At 35.2% G+C, this 20232-nt stretch overlaps 1 protein-coding gene across 14 annotated transcripts in view; it reads right to left on the bottom strand.

The window, feature by feature from the left end:
* Positions 1–20232, bottom strand: part of DMD (dystrophin) — a 2167959-nt gene that overhangs the window by 1443231 nt on the left and 704496 nt on the right. For all 14 annotated transcript variants that reach the window (XM_072818058.1, XM_072818060.1, XM_072818056.1 and 11 more), the window contains one exon: positions 14399–14549. In XM_072818058.1, coding sequence (XP_072674159.1) covers positions 14399–14549 — 151 coding nt within the window. The remainder of the gene's footprint in view (positions 1–14398; positions 14550–20232) is intronic.

Genomic DNA, 20232 nt, shown 5'->3' with positions numbered 1-20232 from the left:
GCCTATCAGAAAATAATATCTTCAAATTAAAATGCTATGATTGTTAAAGTATGTTTTTCTTTATTAAAAACATATAAATTATACACACACAAGTACATGCTAGGTATTTTATTATGTAGTTCTTACAGTTATTTTTATTAAAGTAATGCATTTGTTACACTTACCAAATGAAAAAAAATTCAGGCTCCTAATTGCATTTCTATACCATTATTAGATAGATACAAATGTCAGAAATGTTTGTTCTCTAATGTCAACTAACAATCTTTTTTTTATGACAAGGGAAAAGGCCAACAGTGAAATTTAACATTAAAAATGCTTAGATTTGACAAACAGATTTTGTTATACCTCTGTACATAATTCTATTTCTTATAAATTATTCTGTAGTTAAAGGTCCTGACAAAATTTGTTATTCCCTTAGTACATATTCACAATTTTATGATTTAAATATAACTTTTCTTCTATTCCCTTCAAATGCCATCAGTGGTAGTGAATCCTTCTTGCCCTGACCCATGTCAAATTGTTTTTCAAAACCTGGCTCAGAACTATCACTAAAGAGTCAGTTTAGTGTTTACTCCAAACTTAAATGATTTAGCTCTTTATTAGCACATCTGTGAAATAATGCTTGAAAAACAAAGGAATGGAAATGCATAAGGCTAGTAAATTACTAGATTTGATGTGTTGAGGTGAAGATGAACGACTAATAGAAACATGGAGAAACAGAACATAAAAACAAGGCTGGGTCTCTCATAATCTCTGTAGGAGGTTATACAATACTCCCCTCAGCCATAGTATATGCTCAGGAACACGGAATAGGAAAGGGCAGTAGCTGCCTACATGCACAGTTTATTTTATTACTCCTTCTACTTCAATGATCAACCAACACAAAATTGCCAACACCAGGTCCAACATGCACACATACGTGTACACATGCACACACATGTACAGCCACATCTAGAAACAACACAGATCATAGGCTATGCATGGATTCTAAGGCCATCTTCTGCCTCCCATATATTACTTTAAATTAATATAATTAAAAGATGATTAAGAAAATATTAAGTTTAAGGAATTTTTAGTTTTTAATTTAGCCCAAAAAATGTACACAAAAAGAAAGGCTGATAAAAACAAAAGTTATATCAAATATAAAATTTGCAAAAAATATTAAGAAATTAGTAGAGCTTCTAGAAACATGGGATAAGTCCAACAGCTAGGAAAGTAGTATTTTAAAAAATACATCTCAGGATCAAAAAAAGTCCCTAGACACTTATGCACACAATTAGCTAATGCAATACGTCTGGATATGAATTTATTTTATTTTCAAATGAAAACATCCTGGCCAAATCAGAAAATTTTATGATTTCTTAAAAAATGATGAGAAGTTAGGCAATTCATCCTTCTCTTCACCTTTTCTCTTATGGTCATTCTTATTTCCTTCTTTCCATCAGCTCTGCACTGGTCTAGGCTCTGTATCTCCTGCCTCCCTGAGTGAAATGATCTGTAAATGACTTGTCATTTTATTTTCAGTCCAATATTTATTTTGCTAAGCCTCACTGGTCATAGTATGGTCTAGTTTTCAGGAGGATCTATTTATAGTATGTAATTTTGTTGTACATTTGCTGAATATTTTAAAAAATCTACCTCAACAGGCCTCCCTAGAAGACCTTTTATTTTGATATCCACTTACTAAATGTGATTATATTATATTAGTTTTTATATCAGGACTACTGTTTTTATCTTTTTCTTAGAAATAAATGTTTATATTTCAGCCAATTCCTAAGCTACCAAAGGGGGCCCTAAAGACCATTTCAATGAAGATATCAGAAAAATTTTAAAACCTAAAGCTTCCCACCTAAAGCTTTCCAATTGCAAGATGGGGGTTCAAGAAGTATGAAAAAAATGTTGTAAAAACAGAGTTCATAATTAATGTACCCTGCCTTGTTCAGAGTATAATAGGGTATTACATGGATGACAGGTTAATAAAAATATATGCATGCTTAAAGGTGTGGGATCTGAAGTCAGATTTCCTGGGTTTGATTTCTGGATGCACTGCAAACCAGTCATGTGACCTTGAGAAAGTCTTCAACCACACCAAGCTTCAGCTTACTAATTTTCAAAATGGGATAATAAGAATGTCTATCCCTTTAGATGGTTAGGAATCCTGAATACAATATAATTGCTTAGCATACTGCCTAGCACACAGTATGAACTCAATAAACATTAAGAGCTAGTTAGTACTAAAAACTCTCATTTAGGCACATTGAGAACAAAGATTTCAAACCCTACTGCAAGAATCCAATAGTCACCTCATTCATGCTCATCTAATTCCTGCTATCTATCATACTAATAGGTATCATTAGTACAGAAAGAGCATGCTTTCAGAAATCCAAGAATGAAGAACTGAAGTTATAGCAAATTTTGGGGATTTGGAAAGATACAATATGAATTTTAAATCCATAAGTAAGACTTCAACTTCCAAATTATTTACATGAGATTGACAATGGTAGTTTTAACTAACTGATATAGGGACACCTGGGTGGCTAAGTGGCTGAGCAACTGTGTAAATGCCAGGGTGTGATTCTGGAATCCTGGGATCAAGTCCCACATCAGGTTCCTGCTTCTCCCTCTGCCTATGTCTCTGCCTCGCTGTGTGTGTGTCTCTCATAAATAAATAAGTAAAATCTTTTTAAAAAATAAACTAACTGATCCAGTGATCACACACATTGTTAAAAAATGAGTATGGGCAGAACACCTATGTTACAGGGCAAGGAGGACAGACTCTAATCACTAAAATAAAGACCTCAATTCTCATACTTTTCCTCCTTCCTCTGTAATTTGCACATGTATACAGGCACCCATACATCCTGCCTATAGTTACACTGCTGAAATCAGAAAGTCAAGGGAACCCCACGAAAATTGAATAAATAATTACAAAATGCCTTTAGCCTGACAATAATTAATGAAAAAGAAGAGAACAGGAATATTGGGAGAGAGGAGTGGGATGGAAGTTTTCAGGCACAGCATAGAGGAAGTGATATGTAGATGTGATATTCAATTCTACTGATTATCCTCCTGCTCCAACATTACTGCCATTCTCTTCATAAGCCGATTTTGTTCTATGTTCCCTTTCTAGTTCCTTTTGCCCTAATTTTGAAGAAAGTGCTACAGGATTCATGGTGAAAAATCCTTTCCTTAACCATTTTAATTCTGAGCACTTCTATATGCAGCTACCACTAATAAGCTCTCTTTCCTGATTGCTGACTCTGAGTCTGAAGACTTCTATGCAATCTCTCCATCTCTTTCATTCAGATACTCCCAAGCCAGGGAAAACAAATGCCACACTTGCTCAAGCTCCTGGCTGCTCTCTGCATTTGCTCTAGCCTCTAGGATAGCCACCAGAGTCAGACTTCTTTGGAATCTAAGAAAAGAGGGCAAAGAGTCTGGCAGATAGGTCAAGATGAAAAGCCAGAGTCTACGGATTACTATTTAAGTTACCTTAGGCAACTCCTTAACCACACCGAACACATTTATTTATCTAAAAATGAGGGATTTAAATCCCTACAGGAAAGCTTTTATACTGGAATTAAATGAGATAATACATTAGAATCAGGTACCACAATGCTTAGAATTGGTAGGTGGTGAGGAAATGCTGATTTTTCTTCTATTTCTGATATTATCACCTTATCATTCAATTCATAGACTAAGATCCATGTAAATAGTCACTCTGGGCATCAGTATTTATTCCCAAAACTTTTGATAATTACATCATGTATCTTCTAATTACTAATATTCTCAGTGTGCTAAAACTATAGATCATATAAAAATATCCAGCTTAGGGGTGCCTGAATGGCTCAGTCAGTTAAGCAGGTGACTGTATGTTTTCGCTCAGGTCTTGATCTCAGAATGGTGAGGTCAAGCCCTAGGGTGGACTCTATGCTCAGGGGGGAGTCTGCTTGAGATTCTTTCCCCTACCCCTCTGCACCTCTCTTGCTCACACACTTGTGTTCCCTCTCTAATAAATAAAAGCTTTTTGAAAAGAAATCCAATTTAGTAGTTTTCTCATTCTCAGTAGATATAATCCCGCTCTTTAATTGTTAATGGAATCTAAAATATTATCCAGTATAAATTGTCCCTGCAATATGTAGTTCCACTGAATAACAGAATGCTACCAGTTGTACTAGAAATCATTTTGCTCATAACAGAACTATTAAACAAAAAATTATAGTATACTGTAGTTACCAATTTTATATTCCTTAGAAAGAGACACAGTGCCATATTCAACATTATTTTTAATATGAGAATGGATTTATGCTCTTGTACTTTGTTACACATGAATATTTTTTCAAGAAAAATTATTTTCTTAAAATTCCTATTATCATATTTGTTGTGGCTTTCTTTTGAAAAATTTTCCCCTAAAAAGCATTCTAAAATGTTTTTTATACGTAAATAATTCATTTACATTATTAACGTTGCATTACCTATTCAAGGGAACTGGAATTAATTGGTATTGGTTCAGAAAAACAGAGATACTTTACATTAGACTAACTCCTTAAGTGAGAGATAGAATCATCTGTTTTCCTTTTTTTTTTCTCTTTACCCTCACCAGAGCAAGAAACTTCTAATAAAGAAGCATTACAGGAGGAATTGAGAATAAAAAAAAATCAACATAGTATCTCTAAGATTATGGCATCTTGGATAGTTATATTTCAATAGATGTATTGACAACAACAAGGCTGTGATATTTTGAGCAATGTAATGTTACTGAGTCAGTACTCAGTGATTTTTAATGAACCAAATAATAATCTGTTAGCTGGAATAACTTGATTTGTTAAAAAAATAACATGAGCACAGATTTATCATCATCATCATCATCATCACTATTAAATTAATGGCATATCTACTATGTAAAGTTATCCTTGGAATCTGCTGCTTGCTTATAGCATGTTGATGGGAAATTAGATGCCTTCTCAATTAGATTTTAAAAAATTAAAGCTGAGCGTCATTCATATACAACTCTGTAGAATATAAAGAGTGGTACTGTCCTTTTCTACTTTAACTTGCCACTTCCTTACACCAATAGAATATTATTATCATACAAATCAATTTTATTTGGCTTGGAGTCATGTCTTATACAATAATAACAGCTAAGGTCATTCATATAATCCTGGGTACCAGGTATTATTCTGGGTATTTTTTACGCAATTATGTTCCAAATGTTTTTATCATCCCTGTAAGATAGATATCATAATAATCATCCTGGTATTACAGAGTCTAATATACTGCCTCCAATATACTGTAATATTAGATATATTAAGACATTTAAATAAGGGTAAGAGATAGCTATGTCCATTTTGTATGACTGCACAACATAAGGCACATAAAGAGAAACTTAAACTCTTGTGTGTAAGTGTATGTATACGTGTGTATACTCTACTCGAGTGTATACTCTAGTTGAGTTCCAGATTTCGGCCTTCTGATGATGCTTGAATTCAACCTATTACATTTTAAAGACTACTACCACAAGGCTCACTTTGAAAATATACAGACACATACAAATAGGTCCTACTGTATGTTCTTACTGTTTGAAAGCAGGGTTAAAATTGGGTCATTTTGGCAATAAATACTAATCAGAGCAGTGTTTAATATGAGGTTTGGGGCATTAGTAGGTGGTTCAAGTGACTTTTTTCTGCATGGCATAGTTTCTTTGATTGTTCTTAACTTCTCTCTCATGAATCCTTCCTATCTGGATATTCTCTCTTGGAACATATTTATCATCATGTTGTATTTTGACTATTCTCTTATGAATTTTTCCTATCTGGATATTCTCTTTTAGAACATATTTGTCATCATGCTATGCATGGATATGGTCATGGGATCTCCCACTTGAGAGAATACATGTTTTTATTCCATGGTTCCTATTATGTGTCATTTGAAGGTCAAGTAAGGTCCTTATGGAATCCAAAAAAAGAGACAGTACAGTATCTCTAGGCTTTCTCTCTCCTTTCTTAATAAGAGTCTGGGAAGAAAGGTTAAATTGTAAGGCCAGCTTTAAAAAAAGGGAGGGGGGGGGCAACCAGACCTAATTTAGCCAAGACTGAGGCCAGAGGGCAAAAAGTCCTTATAATTTACATTAAGTTCATTGTGACTCAAAAGGCCACAGTTCTGAACACAAATATAAGAACAGAGTCTTATGATTACAGACATTATAGTTTCCCCAGCTGGTTCCCTCTTCACATATTCCTCATGAATTGATCACTCTGGGGCAGGTCCAATGAAAAATCTGATTCCATCAAATGGATTTCCTTTTCCACATGAGTAAGGATTACAAGCTTGATTTCTATGGACCTATCTAGGTATGACTTCTGCTGGTATCTTCTGTGATACTTATAAAGAGGCCAGGATTACAATCATTGAGGAATTTTAACGAGGAATTAAACAGGGATAGAAGGAAAGAACAAATGTCAGAGGTAGTGAGAGGGCATCAGAGATGCTATTTCCAAGGAAGTTGTGTTATAGATGTGCTCCTTCATCTATGAGTTATTTCCTTGCCTCTACTCACAATGCTTTTGTTTATTTAAGTTGTCAGATTACGTGTAACTAAGGAAGCAATGATGAGCCTTCTGTATGTGATAAAACTAGTCAGAATTATTTAAAGTGCTCCAAAAAGACATTTACAGAGCATCAGTTATGTGCTAAGTAATTGGCTAGGCATTAGAGAAACAAAGAGGTCTATCTGGTTCTCTGGCTGTAGCATGGTAGTTTTTTTCCTGATTATATTGTTTATCTTTATTGCCATAGCCACCAAACATTCATTAATCACTTATCAGGATAAAAGGAAATAAAATGGAATTTCAAAGCAGTAACCAATAACATACTGTTAATCTTACAAAAGATGGAAGAGAGCTAACTAGTTACTAAAAGCATTCTTGATTCCATGGTATTCTTAGGCTTTTTGGAATCCTGCACTTCCCAATTATTGCATTTCTATCTTAGTATGGTCTATTTTTTTAAAATCCAACTTTGCTTCCCAACTGCCCAGTCTCACAATCTATTACTTCAAGCCCTTTGCTCATTTCCTAAATTTAGTCCTGCTGGTTCTGCTGTTGATTTCTAAAACGTTTCCTACACCTGTTAACAATTTTCATTGACATTGCTTCCATTCAGGCTCCTATACACTTTCTGCAGTATCTTCCTACCATGTCATCTGGCCTCCTATTGATCTCTGCTCTGATTTATCTTACAAGATATATCGTCCTAAAAATTAAGATAAATTTTCCTAAACCACTACTCTTCAGTTTAATTTCTCATCAATAATGGCTCCCTTCTACCCATGGAGTAACTCCAAAAGCCTGAGTCTTGAGTTCAAGACCCTCCACGGTCAGGTTGTACTCTTAGCCCTGAGGATAGTGCAACACATGACAAAGACAAGTGGCACAATCTACATTTCCCCTGCCTCATTTCCTTTGCCCAAGCAAGTCACTATTTTTAATATTTTCAAGCCATTTTTCATATTCTGCCTGGTACAATGGTCACTTGTTTTCTGTGTTTTTATCTGTTGTACTAACATGTGAGTTTCCTGAGAAAGATTCCATATATAAAAAGTGTCTGTATTCCTCACAGCACCCACTGTGCTTTCATAAGTGTTTGTTCAATGATATGGAACAGAATGCAATGGAATGAAATCAAGTGCCAAATCCTTTAGCAGGGTTACACCAAAATTCTTCCCATTACATGAACATCTAGATCATTTTAAAGGTCACCAGAATAGTAGATTTCCCAATTTTGGAAACCCAAACGTTTGAGATTAACTAAACTGCAAGGAAAGGATAGGTGACTGAGCTTCTAAGAGGTCATTTGTATTAATCAGTACTTAACCTAGAACATTCACTGAAGTCAGAATGTAGTGCACATGCCATATTTATATCTTCAGATTCTAATAACTTGTATGGTAAGGACTTTGTTGATGCTGTTACTAAGCCAGTGTTGCTAATAACAAAAGGCTAAATCTCTCAGAAGAAATGGAAACTTGGCTAGTACACTGAGCATTAACCTTCATCTCAGGCCGACTGTGCTTTGAGACAAAAGGTTCCTCAGTCAAATGCTTCTCTTTTAATTAAAAGACCCTCCAAAATAGCCAACTCTCTTCCCATTAATGAATATCTAAGCCCACAACAGACCTTTACTCCTAACTAATATTGTCACTCCTTCAAGGGAAATTCTTTCATTCCTTATCAACATAGCTAATAAAATCTGTCTCTTAAGACAAAAATAACCAACCAGAATTATTTCTGACATGTGCCTTCACAAGGGGAAGAAGAGGCTGAATTTATTCATTCCCAAGAGATTAACTTTTGGGTGACTCAGATCTAAAGTAAACTTGTAAATTCTCTCCCCAAAGCAATAGCTGTGAAGAATGATTGGTTTTTCCAAATTTTGTAGCAAACTGACCTTTTCCCTGTTACCCAGAGTTAACACTTTTGCTACATTTAATAGTAAACACCAATATAGGATCAATTGTTCTACCTTGCCTAATTGGCAGATTCAGTAAAAGTGACTTATCTCCATGACATTTCACAGTGGTTGCACTTCTAGCTTGCCTCATAATAAAATGCTGTTGAAATGAAGATAGCAAAGGATCCTGTCAGTGAACATAGAGAAGCATATCTGTAATATTCATGGTGTAGTTGCAAGATTTGCAAAGTTTCTTTTTCTGTCCTCAAAACCAAGGAGAACAAGACAGAGGGAAAGAGGGAGGAAGGGAAGGGAGAGAAAAAGCCAGAGCCCTCTGTTCTGAGAAGAATTTAAATGGACTCCCAGCAACAAAATCTGTGCCTCTTTTTTGATTTTGTCATCTCTAATCATCTCTTAGAAAAAGAAAGATGACTAAGGGATTTAATGTCTATCTATACATAGCTAAAACCCCTAAATGTTAACTTAGGTGAGGAGTGTGATGATGCAGCCAGGCAAAGTTGCTTTTTTCAACTACCAAGGTTACTGATGTATTTGTTGTCAGGAGAAATTTCAATATTTTCATTCACCTACAATGCTTGGAAAGAAAAGCGACAAAGTGAATCAATGACTACTTAAATCATGCTTTAGTTTGAACCCAGTTACCTAAAGAAACAACATTTATCTTTTTCTGTTTTATGAAGCATGGCAAGAATAACAACAAAAAATGTACTCCTTTTAGTGTGTACTTTTAAGAAAATATGCTTCCCATTTAAATAAATTCAACTACAGAGAACAAAATGATGGTTGTCAGAGGGGAGGGGTGGGGGACAGGTGAAATAGTTGATGGGGATTAAGGGGGGCACTTGTGATGAGCATGGAGTGTTGTATGGAAGTGTTGAATCACTATATTGTACGCCTGAAATTAATATGACACTGTTTGTTACCTACACTGGAACTTAAATAAAAACTTTAAAATAAATAAATTTAACTCCTTTATAAATTGTTTGATTTTGTTAATCATTTTCTTCTCCCCATCAATATTTTAAGTAACAAAAGAATATTAGCAATTTTCAAACTTTCTCTTAGCTGTGCTTTTCCCTTATCTTAGTTTTACAAAAAAATATAGATATACATATATGTGTGTGTGTGTGTATATATATATATGGCCTGAAGTGGATTTAAACAGTTAAAGGTAGAAGCTGGCTTCACTCTCTGGGGTGAGAAACAGAAACAATTCCATCTGTTTCTCTTTTTGTAGTTATATGAATAAGTCCTGGATGTAAAAGATTAGATAATCAACTTGCATGTAATTCTGTTGCTTTTTGTTTCAAATTATTCTCTTCAAAGCAATTTCATACTCATCAGAAATGGCATATTTTCAAGTAATGGACAATCTAGTCAAATTTTATGACAATATTAGTCAAATATTTCGCATTCTGTTCACTCTATATCTTCCAGAAGAATGTGTAAAACATTCCAGGTAACTGTCAGAATATGAAGATTCTAGGTGGCCTGTCTATGCTGACTGAAGAATCTATTCAAGGTTTCCTTATGGTTGCCCTAAGTCATTCACACTCATGGCTAGCCTCACATTATTCTGCCACTTCTCCTAATGGAGTCCTGACTTCCTGGCCTGCTCCTCAGACTCCAGGCATCCAGGGGCAACATCATTACCTCTGATGTTCAGTGTTACCAGCCTTTGTCTTGCCCTTTCCTAAAAAAAAGGCTTCACATTCCAAAACTAATGGAAACATTGAAATAGACCTTATTTCCTATATGAAGATGTGGAGAACATGAGAATTAAGCAATTTCTGAAAATTATGCATTTAGTTTGTGACAAGGCTGAAGAGTACCCTGGCTTCCTGGGCAAGAAGGTTGTCTTACATTGAGTTCCTCTCCAAGCAGACCTTGAGCCAAGGATTTGGGGGCAAAGAGTTTATTTGGGAAGATATCTCAGGAGGCATTATGAAAGTGAGAACCTGAAACAGCTTACCTCATGGACATCTGGGGCTCAGTGTTGCTGGGAAACTGTTGAGAGACTATGGAATTAAGAAACACCTTGGAATTATCTCACCATGAGGCAAGAATTCTGGGAGATTTATCCATCATCCCCTGTTCCTCCTTGGCTAATTCATAACAGCTCTGGTAGCACTAAATGCTTCCTTCCCACCCTCAAACTGGCTGAGACTATCTTGTGGTAGCAAATGTCCTCAGAGAAGCCATTAGTGTATACAAAAACAGTCTGCATGCAACTTCCAGTGCAGGCCAAGGGGAAGAGGGTGACAGAGTGTCTATGTTAGGAGTGCATTAACCACACATGAAATGTGGTCCAGTTTGAGATCTAGTATTGGATCTAACTTCTTCATCAGATATTCAGTTAAAATCTAGGTGACAAATTCGCCTCTTTTCATCACAAGTTCCACATGAAAATTAGACTAGAGTTGAAGATTTATGTTTTCCCTCAATGGTGCAGTGGATGGAGATGACCAAAGCTACAGCTCTCCCTAAACTGCTTGACTGTAATCTGCTATGGCCAAAGGTTGGATGTCGGGGCAGCAAAAGCAAGGGCCAGCCGGCCCCATTTGTCATTGAACCAGAAGCTCATTAAATAAGAAAAGAACCTGGGACTTGGAAAGAACAGTATCTTGCATCTACATAGAGAAACTATGAAACTAGCTCTGACAAAATGTTATACAAAGAGAATAAAGTTGGGTGAGATGCACATTTAGGAGAACTGAGTTGAGGAAGTAGATATTTCCTTTCAAAGCCACAAATCCAAGAAATACAGAATCCTTAGTAGAGTTATCAGATGAAATCCAGGATGCCAACTAAAATCAGAATTTCAGATAAACAGTGAGTGGTTTGGGACATACTTGCATTAAAAACAATTATTTGTTGCTTATCTGAAATTTAAATTTAACTAGGCTTCTTGTATTTTTATTTCCTAAATCTGGCAAGCCCAATCTGGACCATTTATGAAGGTTATTTTGCACACATGCATGAACGCGTGCGTGTGTGTGTGTGTGTTTGCACACACGCCCTGTGTGTTTCTTTATGGACTGAGCAAGCTCTTTTTCCTACAATAAAACTCAGATCTAGCTTTATAATGGTTATTAGAAGGACACACCTTCAAAATTCCATTCAGAAATAATTGTCACTATTTGCTGGCAATAGGACTTCATCCATGGAACATCCTAAAGACGGCATCAGAAACTGTTAGAACTAATAAATATAGTAAAGTTGCAAGATACATAAACAATATACAGAAATCATTTATATGCACTAACAACAAACTTTCAGAAAGAGTAGTTAAGAAAACAACCCAATTTACAATTGCTTCAGAAAGAATAAAGCACCTAGTAGTAAATTTGACCTAGAAGGTAAACGATCTGTACACTAAAATCTATTAAGATACTTATGAAAGAAAATGAATAAGACATAAATAAATGGAAATATATTTCATGCTCACAGATTGTGAGAATATTAAAATGTCCATATTAAAAAATAAGAAAATTTCCATATTGTCCAAAATAATCTAGAGATTTACCTGCAATCCTTATCTAAATTCCAATGGTATCTTTCACAGAACTAGAGCAAACAATCCTAAAATTTGTATACAACCACAAAAGATCTCAAATAGCTAAAGCAATGTTGACAAAGAAGAAAAAAGCTGGAGGCATGATTCTCCCTGGTTTCAAACTATATTATGTAGCTATAGTAATCAAAACAGTATAGTTCTAGCATAAAAAACAGACACATCAATGAAATATAATTTAAAAATCCAGAAATAAACCCATGCATATATGGTCAATTAATTTATGACAAAAGAGGCAAGAATATGCAATGAGGAAAGGACACTCTCTTCAATAAATGGTGTTGAGAAAAGGGCAGAACCACATTTAAAATAATTAAACTAGACCACTGTCTTATATCATGCACAAAAATTAACTCAAAACAAATTAAGACTTGATGCATGACCTGAAAACATAAAACTCCAAGAAGAATACAAAGGTGGTAAGCTCCAAGACAGCAGTCTTAGTGATAATTCTTTTTTTTTTTTTTTTGGATTTGAATCTAAAGCAAAGGTAATAAAAGCAAAAATAAACAAGTGGGACTACTGCAAAGTAAAAAGATTCTGCACAGCAAAGGAAACCCATCAACAAAATGAAAAGACAATCTATAGAATGGCAGAAAATATTTGCAAATCATCTATCCACTAAGGGATTAATACCCAAAATATAAGAAGAACTTATACAATTCAACAACAAAAATACAATCAGGGACACCTGGGTGGCTCAATGGTTGAGCATGTGCCTTTGGCTCAGGGCATGATCCTGGTCCTGGGATCAAGTCCCATATCAGGCTCCCTGTGAGGAGCCTGCTTCTCCCTCTGTCTGTGTCTCTGCCTCTCTCTGTGTGTCTCTCATGAATAAATAAAATCTTTAAAAAATACAATCAGATTTTAAAGTAAGCAGAGGATCTGAATAGACATTTTTTCCAAAGAAGACGTACTGGTGGCCAACAAGCATGTGAAAAGATGCTCAACATCACTAATCATCAAGGAAATGAAAATAAAAACCATAACAAGCTATCACTTTGCATTTCTCAGAATGCCTATTATCAAAAATATATGAAATAAGAAATTTTGGTGAGGATGTGGAGAAAAAGAGAACCCTTGTGTACTGTTGGGAGGAAAATAAACTGGTCAACCACTATGGAAAACACTATGAAGGTTTCTCAAAAAATTAAAAAATAGAAATACTACATGGTCCAGCAATTCCACCTCTCAGTATTCACTTGGAGAAACAAATGAACGAAACAAAACTTATAGATACATAGAACTGAACGATGGATGCCAGAGAGGAGGGAGGTTAGGACATGGGCAAAGTGGCTGAAGGGAGTCACAAAGTACAGACTTTCAGTTACAAAACAGTAAGTCAGCTAGATGTTATGTACAGCACAGAACCACAGTCAATAAAATTGTAATGCATATTTGAAAGTTGCCAGGAGAGTCAACCTTAAAAGCTCTCATCACAAGATTTTTAAAAAATGTTTAACTCTGTATGTTAACAAATGGTAACTAGATTTACTTGGCTGATCATTTTTCAGTGTATACAAATTTCAAATCATTATGTTATATATCTAAAACTCATATAATGTTCTATGTCAATTAACATTTAAAACATGGATGCTGAAGGGGCACTGGGTGGCTCAGGTCCTGATCCAAGGGTATTGGGTTTGAGCCCTGCATAGGGCTCCCTGCTCAGTGGGGAGTCTGCTACTCCCTCCCATCTGCCCCTCCCAATGCTTGTGTGTGTTCTCTTTCTCTCTCTCTCTCTTTCTCAAATAAATAAATACAATCTTAAAACATAAAAACGTGATGCTGAAAGAGAAAAAAAAGAAATATTCCTGTAGAAATCCTAATCACAAAAACAACAAATGCTTTCTGGCAACCAAAGGGCATAATTTGTAAATGTACAAACAAAGTGAAAAAAGATGGAAATATTACAAACGATAGAGTCTGTATTTTATAGAAAAGCAATGTTACAGGTGTTCACTTTAATCAAGCTTGGCCTGTTCTAAGACTTGAATTGAAGGTAAAAACATGTAAAAAAAAATTTTGTGTTATTAGTTAAATTTGCATTGCAAGTAATCCCTACAGAGTCTCTCTTCCAAGAAACCAAAATTTTAATAAATCACATATCTAGAATTGTTCTCCTACAGGGATATTGTTTTTCAGATATGAAAAGCCTAGGTATTCTGTATTTGAAAAAAAACCAAACATTTCAAAATATATTAGGTAAGAATGACTTCCAAACTCTTCTTAATTGAAGCTTCAATTCATTCCTATCTGTAAACCATAATACATGTACGCATGTGTGTTTGTAATACAGATATATACATAGAGTTTGTTTTCCAGTAGAAAGTAAATAGCTTAAAATATACTGACCTTATGTTGTTGTACTTGGCGTTTTAGGTCTTCAATATCAGGTCCAAGGGGCTCCTTCTCCATTTTCCTTGTTCTCTCTTCTGTTTTGGTTAGCCAGTCATTTAACTCTTTCAGTTGCTGATTCTGGAGATCCATTAGAACTTTATGTAAACTGAAAATTGGAAAGATGTCTATTAATACCTCTATCAAAATAAGTGTACTTACTATTATTAAACCTATAAAATAAAACTGTTGACATTTATAATTTATGGCATGTTCACACTGCTTGGTGTCTATTAAACACTAAGAAGTAAGGGAAGCAGAGCCCATGATCAATCACCTCCGCAGCTATTCTTTCTTCTATTTATTATAGTTCACACATCCCAATTTTTAGGAAGTTTCACATAGCTAACTAAATGTGAACATGTTAAGTAAAAGTAACCCATCTCTGATACCTGAACTAATAGCATATCCTGGCAATTGTCCAATTTTATCTCCATTACTTTAATATGTATGGTGATTAAAGATGGCCAGAATCTTTTGCCTCTTTTGCCAAGAGTCTATTTCCATCCTCATGAATGTGGACTAGCCTTGTGATTTGTCTTTACCAGTAGAATACGGCAAAAGTGACACTATATGAGTCCCAAGTATAAATGCTTTAAAAGAACAAGGAAGCATTTATATTCTCTCTCAGAAGCTAGATGCCATGCTGTAAGAAGACCACACTACAGTATTGAATGATGAGAGATCATGTTGAGAATGACTCCAGAGGATAAAATGCTATCTTAAAAGCTGAGCTTCCAAACAAAAAACAAAACAAAAAAAATCAAAAACAAAAACAAAAACAAAACAAAAAAGCTGAGCTTCCTGCTGAATGCAGCCCAAAGAGTGATCTCAGCCATATCACAACTATAGAACAACAATCTAGACAAGCCCTGCCCACATTTCTGATCTACAGAATCATGATGTAAATATAAATTACTGTGTTAAGCCACAACATTTTGGAATCATTCATTATGCAGAAATAGGTAAGTGAAAGAGATGTATTGTTTACAAAGAAGTAAAAAACAGTGGGCTGGGTAATGAATTTAAAGCCTGGCAATATGCCCTAAAGCCAACTTCTTAAACTTTCTCAATTAGGTTTCCAACATCAGGGACATGAGACAGTATCTTGTCTATTAATCACACAACTTCATGGTGAGGCTGAAAATTAAAGTTATTTCATCCATTCAACAAAAATTGGAGACTCAAATGAGAAGTGTTAATACTTATTTTGAGGTATATATTCTTTTTTTAAGATTTTATTTTATTTATTCATGAGAGACACAGAAAGAGAGACAGAGACATAGACAGAAGGAGAAGCAGGCTCCTTGCAGGGAGCCCGATGTGGGACTCAATCCCTGAATCCAGAAGAAAAGAATCCCACATTGTTCTTTATAGTTGAAAAAATGTTCCAAGTATAAAACACATTTGTTAGAGTTAATATGGAATTTCCTTTTAAAATACTATTTACTTCCTTTTTCAAACTTTCAGACATTCCACTTAACAAATATTCACTGAACTCTATACCTCTGCTGGAAGCTCCTCTTAATTAGGATGTCCATGTGGTGAACCTCTGTGAAGAGCTTACCTTTGTACAGCTTTCCTTTAGACCTTAAGAACAATTATTTTTAATAAAGTGTTCAGAAATGGTTTTTGCTTTTCCAATGTTTTTACTTTAGATACTCGGATTACTCAGTAATGTCTGGTCAGTACTTAGAGCTTCCTGTGTAGGTGTTATATGAAATAAGTCAACAGGTAGTAAAAGGTGCTGTGCTTCCTTTGCTAAGGCCTGCAAAGAGATAGCATCAATACCTGCAGGTGAATTACAAGCTAGAGTTACTCAGAGTGAGCAGCAGGGAGGGGAATAGTGGCTCATGGCAATGTCTGAGCAGCAGTAGAGGCAACCATGAGGGCACACCGCTATCAGAAAGTCTGTGTAGAACCTTTACAATACAAATGCCCCTTTTCTAAATGTGATAGAAGGGGTAACTTTAGAAAATTGGGGGTGATAACTAATCCATGGGTTAAAATATCATTAAATATTAATTTTTTAAAGATTTTATTTATTTATTCATGAGAGACACAGAGAGAAAGAGAGGCAGAGACACCCGCAGAGGGAGAAGCGGGCTCCATGCAGGAACTGATATGGAACTCAATCTGGGGACTCTGGGATCACACCCTGAACCAAAGGCAGATGCCCAACTGCTGAGCCACCCAGGTGTCCCTAAAATTAATTTTTAATTAATTTTAACTATATTGGCTAGCATGCATTCAACACTTTTTGTGTGTTAGTCTTGTTAGTAAGCATAAAATATGTACGATTTTAGTGGATCCTAAATGATGATATACGATCCATTTGTGGTTTGCAGAATGATTTTAGTGGCACAGGGGAAAACCTATGAAACTATTTTAATATGTCTTGGTATGTATCTTTTTTTAAGATTTTAATTATTTGAGATAGAGAAAGGGAGAACACAAGCAGGGGGGAGGGGTAGAGAGAGAAAGAGGAGCAGACTCGCCCTTGAGCAGGGACCCTGATGCAGGACTTGATCCCAGAACCCTGAGATCATGACCTGAACCAAAGGCAGACACTTAACCAACTGAGCCATCCAGATGCCCCTGTCTTGGCTATATGGCTAAGAAATATGGGCACACATATGTTTATATACATACATATATATAGTGAGTCTATATATAATTTTAATTTATATATAAAATCATACAGCTTAAGATGAGGCTAAGTAAAGGTAATTATTTTAAGGAAAAGCATTAAATATGTGATGATGAAAAGGAATGCAGATATGGAAGGAAGTGTGAAGGTGGAAGATGACCGACTTGTGTTTGAAAAACACCAAATAATTACATTTTGTTTTCATTATCACCTACTGAGGTAGATGATACCACTGTTATTTTATTTATGAGGACAATGGATTTTGGGAAGGTTAAAGAACTTGCCCAAGGTGTCTCAGTGACAAGTTAAGACAGTATATAAATGCCAAACCATCTGTGACCCAAGTCCATGCTCTTAACTTTGACTGACTCATCTTCCTTCTTTATGGATCAAAAGCTATGTTAGGTTGGGTCATATGAAGTTGCTGATAAATGAGTTTTCATTCCACAAAATGACAATTTCACATTGTTCAATTTAAAATATTATTGAAATGCAAGAAAGAAATTCCATATTTCCAACTAACATTCAAAAGATGCAAATAAACCAGGGAAATTTGTCAAATTCATAAAATAAAAGTCTATCACCCATGGGCAAGAAAAGAGTTTGCATTTTATGGTTTTCAAGTGGTCCTTTAGAAAGGGCTATATAAAAGCAGAAGGAAAACAAAGCATAAACACATGACTGGCAATAGAGAAAGGAGGACAATGGAGCTAGAATAAACTAGTGTCAGACAGGAGACAGTCCTGACAAAATCCAGAGGCAGAAGCATGTCAGGATATGACATTGGGAACTGCTGCAGCCAACTTCCAATTGTAAAATCAGCCAAAGACAGACAGAGACTAGCAAAACCAATAAATTGAAATGACCTAGAGGTTATAATGCTAAGTGAAATAAGCCAGTCAGAGAAAGACAAATATTACATGATTTCACTCATATGTTGACATAAAACACAAAACAAACACAGGGAAAAAAGAGACAAACAAAAATAGACTCTTAAATACAGAAATCAAATCTGGTGGCTTCCAGAGTGGTGGTGGGTGAGGGGATAGGAGATATAGGTAAGGGGAATAATAAAGAGTAAACTTTATCTTGATGAGCACTGAGAAATAGAATTGTTGAATCATTTTATTCTCTATCTACAACTAATATAACACTGTATGTCAATTATATTCCAATAAAAAAAAGAAAGATCCTGGGATTTTGATGGCACAGTGGAGTCACACACTTAACTTAGAGCTATCTCACCTGTGGCTTTATTGTAATCTAAGATAATGACATCCTTATGGTTTTAACCAGTGCTTCCCAAACTTTAATGTGCATACAAATCTCGTGGGGGATATGTCCTACTTTCTAAGTCTGGGGAGGGGCCTGCCAGAGATTCTTCATTTCTAATGCCCAGGGCATGCCAATGCTGCTCATCCATGGATCATACTTTGAGAAGCGATGGTATAAGCCACTTGTATTTGGTATTTTAGCTGCAGTAAAAAAAGCATCTTAAGGAATATCATTTTCCAAATAATTTTATTGATGATCTCTCTCACCTCACACCCTGCTATGGGAACATCTCTCTACGAACATGAAGAAAACACTGCAAGCACAGTCTGCTTTAGAGAGATTCTGGTGGACTATAGAAAGGCATTTATCTCCTAACCAGTACTGCTCAACAGATCATTACAATGATGTAAATATTGTATATGTGTATTATCCAATACAATAGCCACTAGCCATGTGTGGCTGTTGTGCACTTGAAATATGGCTAGTATAAATAAGAAACTGAATTTTTACCCATATCTAATTACAATAATTTACATTTACAACTAAATAACTACATGCAGCCAGTGGCTGCCATACTGGACAGCACAGGTCTAAATCAACAGATAACTGGATTAACAACAACAAGGATTCCTTACTTGGCCATCTTTATCCATAATATTTTATTATTTCATGCAATTTTTTTAGATTTTATTTATTTATTTATTCACAAGAGACACAGAAACAGAGAGGCAGAGACACAGGCAGAGACACAGGCAGAGGGAGAAGCAGGCTGCCCCTGTGGGGAGCCTGATGCAGGACTTGATCCAAGGACCCCAGGATCATGACCTGAGCCAAAGGCAGATGCTCAACCACTGAGCCACCCAGGCATCCCTCACATAATATTTATAAGGAATGATATCCTCCTGAGTTAAGGAATTTAGCAATAAATCTGAATGCCATTTTCTGAAATTTTGGTTTTCTACACAAATTTATAAATGACAAAATTATAAATGTTTTCATTAATTTCAGCCCATGTTTGATAGTCCAAATAGTGTTTCTTGGGTTTTATGGAAATACATTATAAAATGTATAAAAATACTTACAAAACATAATCCTATGCAAGGTGCTATACTAATAAATATGTAAAAGTATAGACTTCATAGATCCTAGGGACTTAGAATTAAAAATTACTAAGATAGGTTCTCAGGCCCCATTTCTTAGACTTCATAATTATTTGCTTATATACAATTCTCAAATAAGAAGTGTAACTAATGAAAGGAGGTAAAATATTAATGTGAATTTATAGATTACAAAAAAATCCCCAGTGATGTTCAAGTAGCATGTTATGCATGTAAAATACAATCATATGATTTCAGCTATCAATAAAACCTACATATGTGATTTAAGCGAGGGCTATTGGTATGAATTAGAGAAACTGAAATTTTAATGCACCTTTTACTCTCAAATGCATGCCAATTAGTAACTAAAATCACACTGGAAAAAAAACAAAATTAATTTATTTGCTTATTCAAACTGTTGGCTTGAAAATCTCCAGCAAAATGGCCTTACAGACTAGATTATATAGTTTTGATTTTAGCTCAAGAATTGTTTATGTATAACTCAGTGCTCTGGAAATGATGAAAAATACTTAAATATGTAGTTATTTTAACCCCCTTGCATGGCTTTTTTGTTTCATTTACTCTATTATGCAAGGGATCAATGAAGGTGACTTTTACACATCAGGTTTTTATTGAGACTATCACCAAAAGGTAAATTAGTGGAATTCATATCCAGATACATTATTCCAGTGAACATCCAGGGGTGAAAATGACTGTGTTGGTTTTTGGGACTCAGGCATAAATTTTTTACTTCAGCCCTTGAGTTTTCA

This window comes from Canis lupus, chromosome X, assembly GCF_048164855.1.
Source record: "Canis lupus baileyi chromosome X, mCanLup2.hap1, whole genome shotgun sequence".
Taxonomy (NCBI): domain Eukaryota; kingdom Metazoa; phylum Chordata; class Mammalia; order Carnivora; family Canidae; genus Canis; species Canis lupus.
The sequence above is the reverse complement of the archived record's forward strand: the minus strand, read 5'-3'. Positions and strand labels throughout refer to the sequence as shown.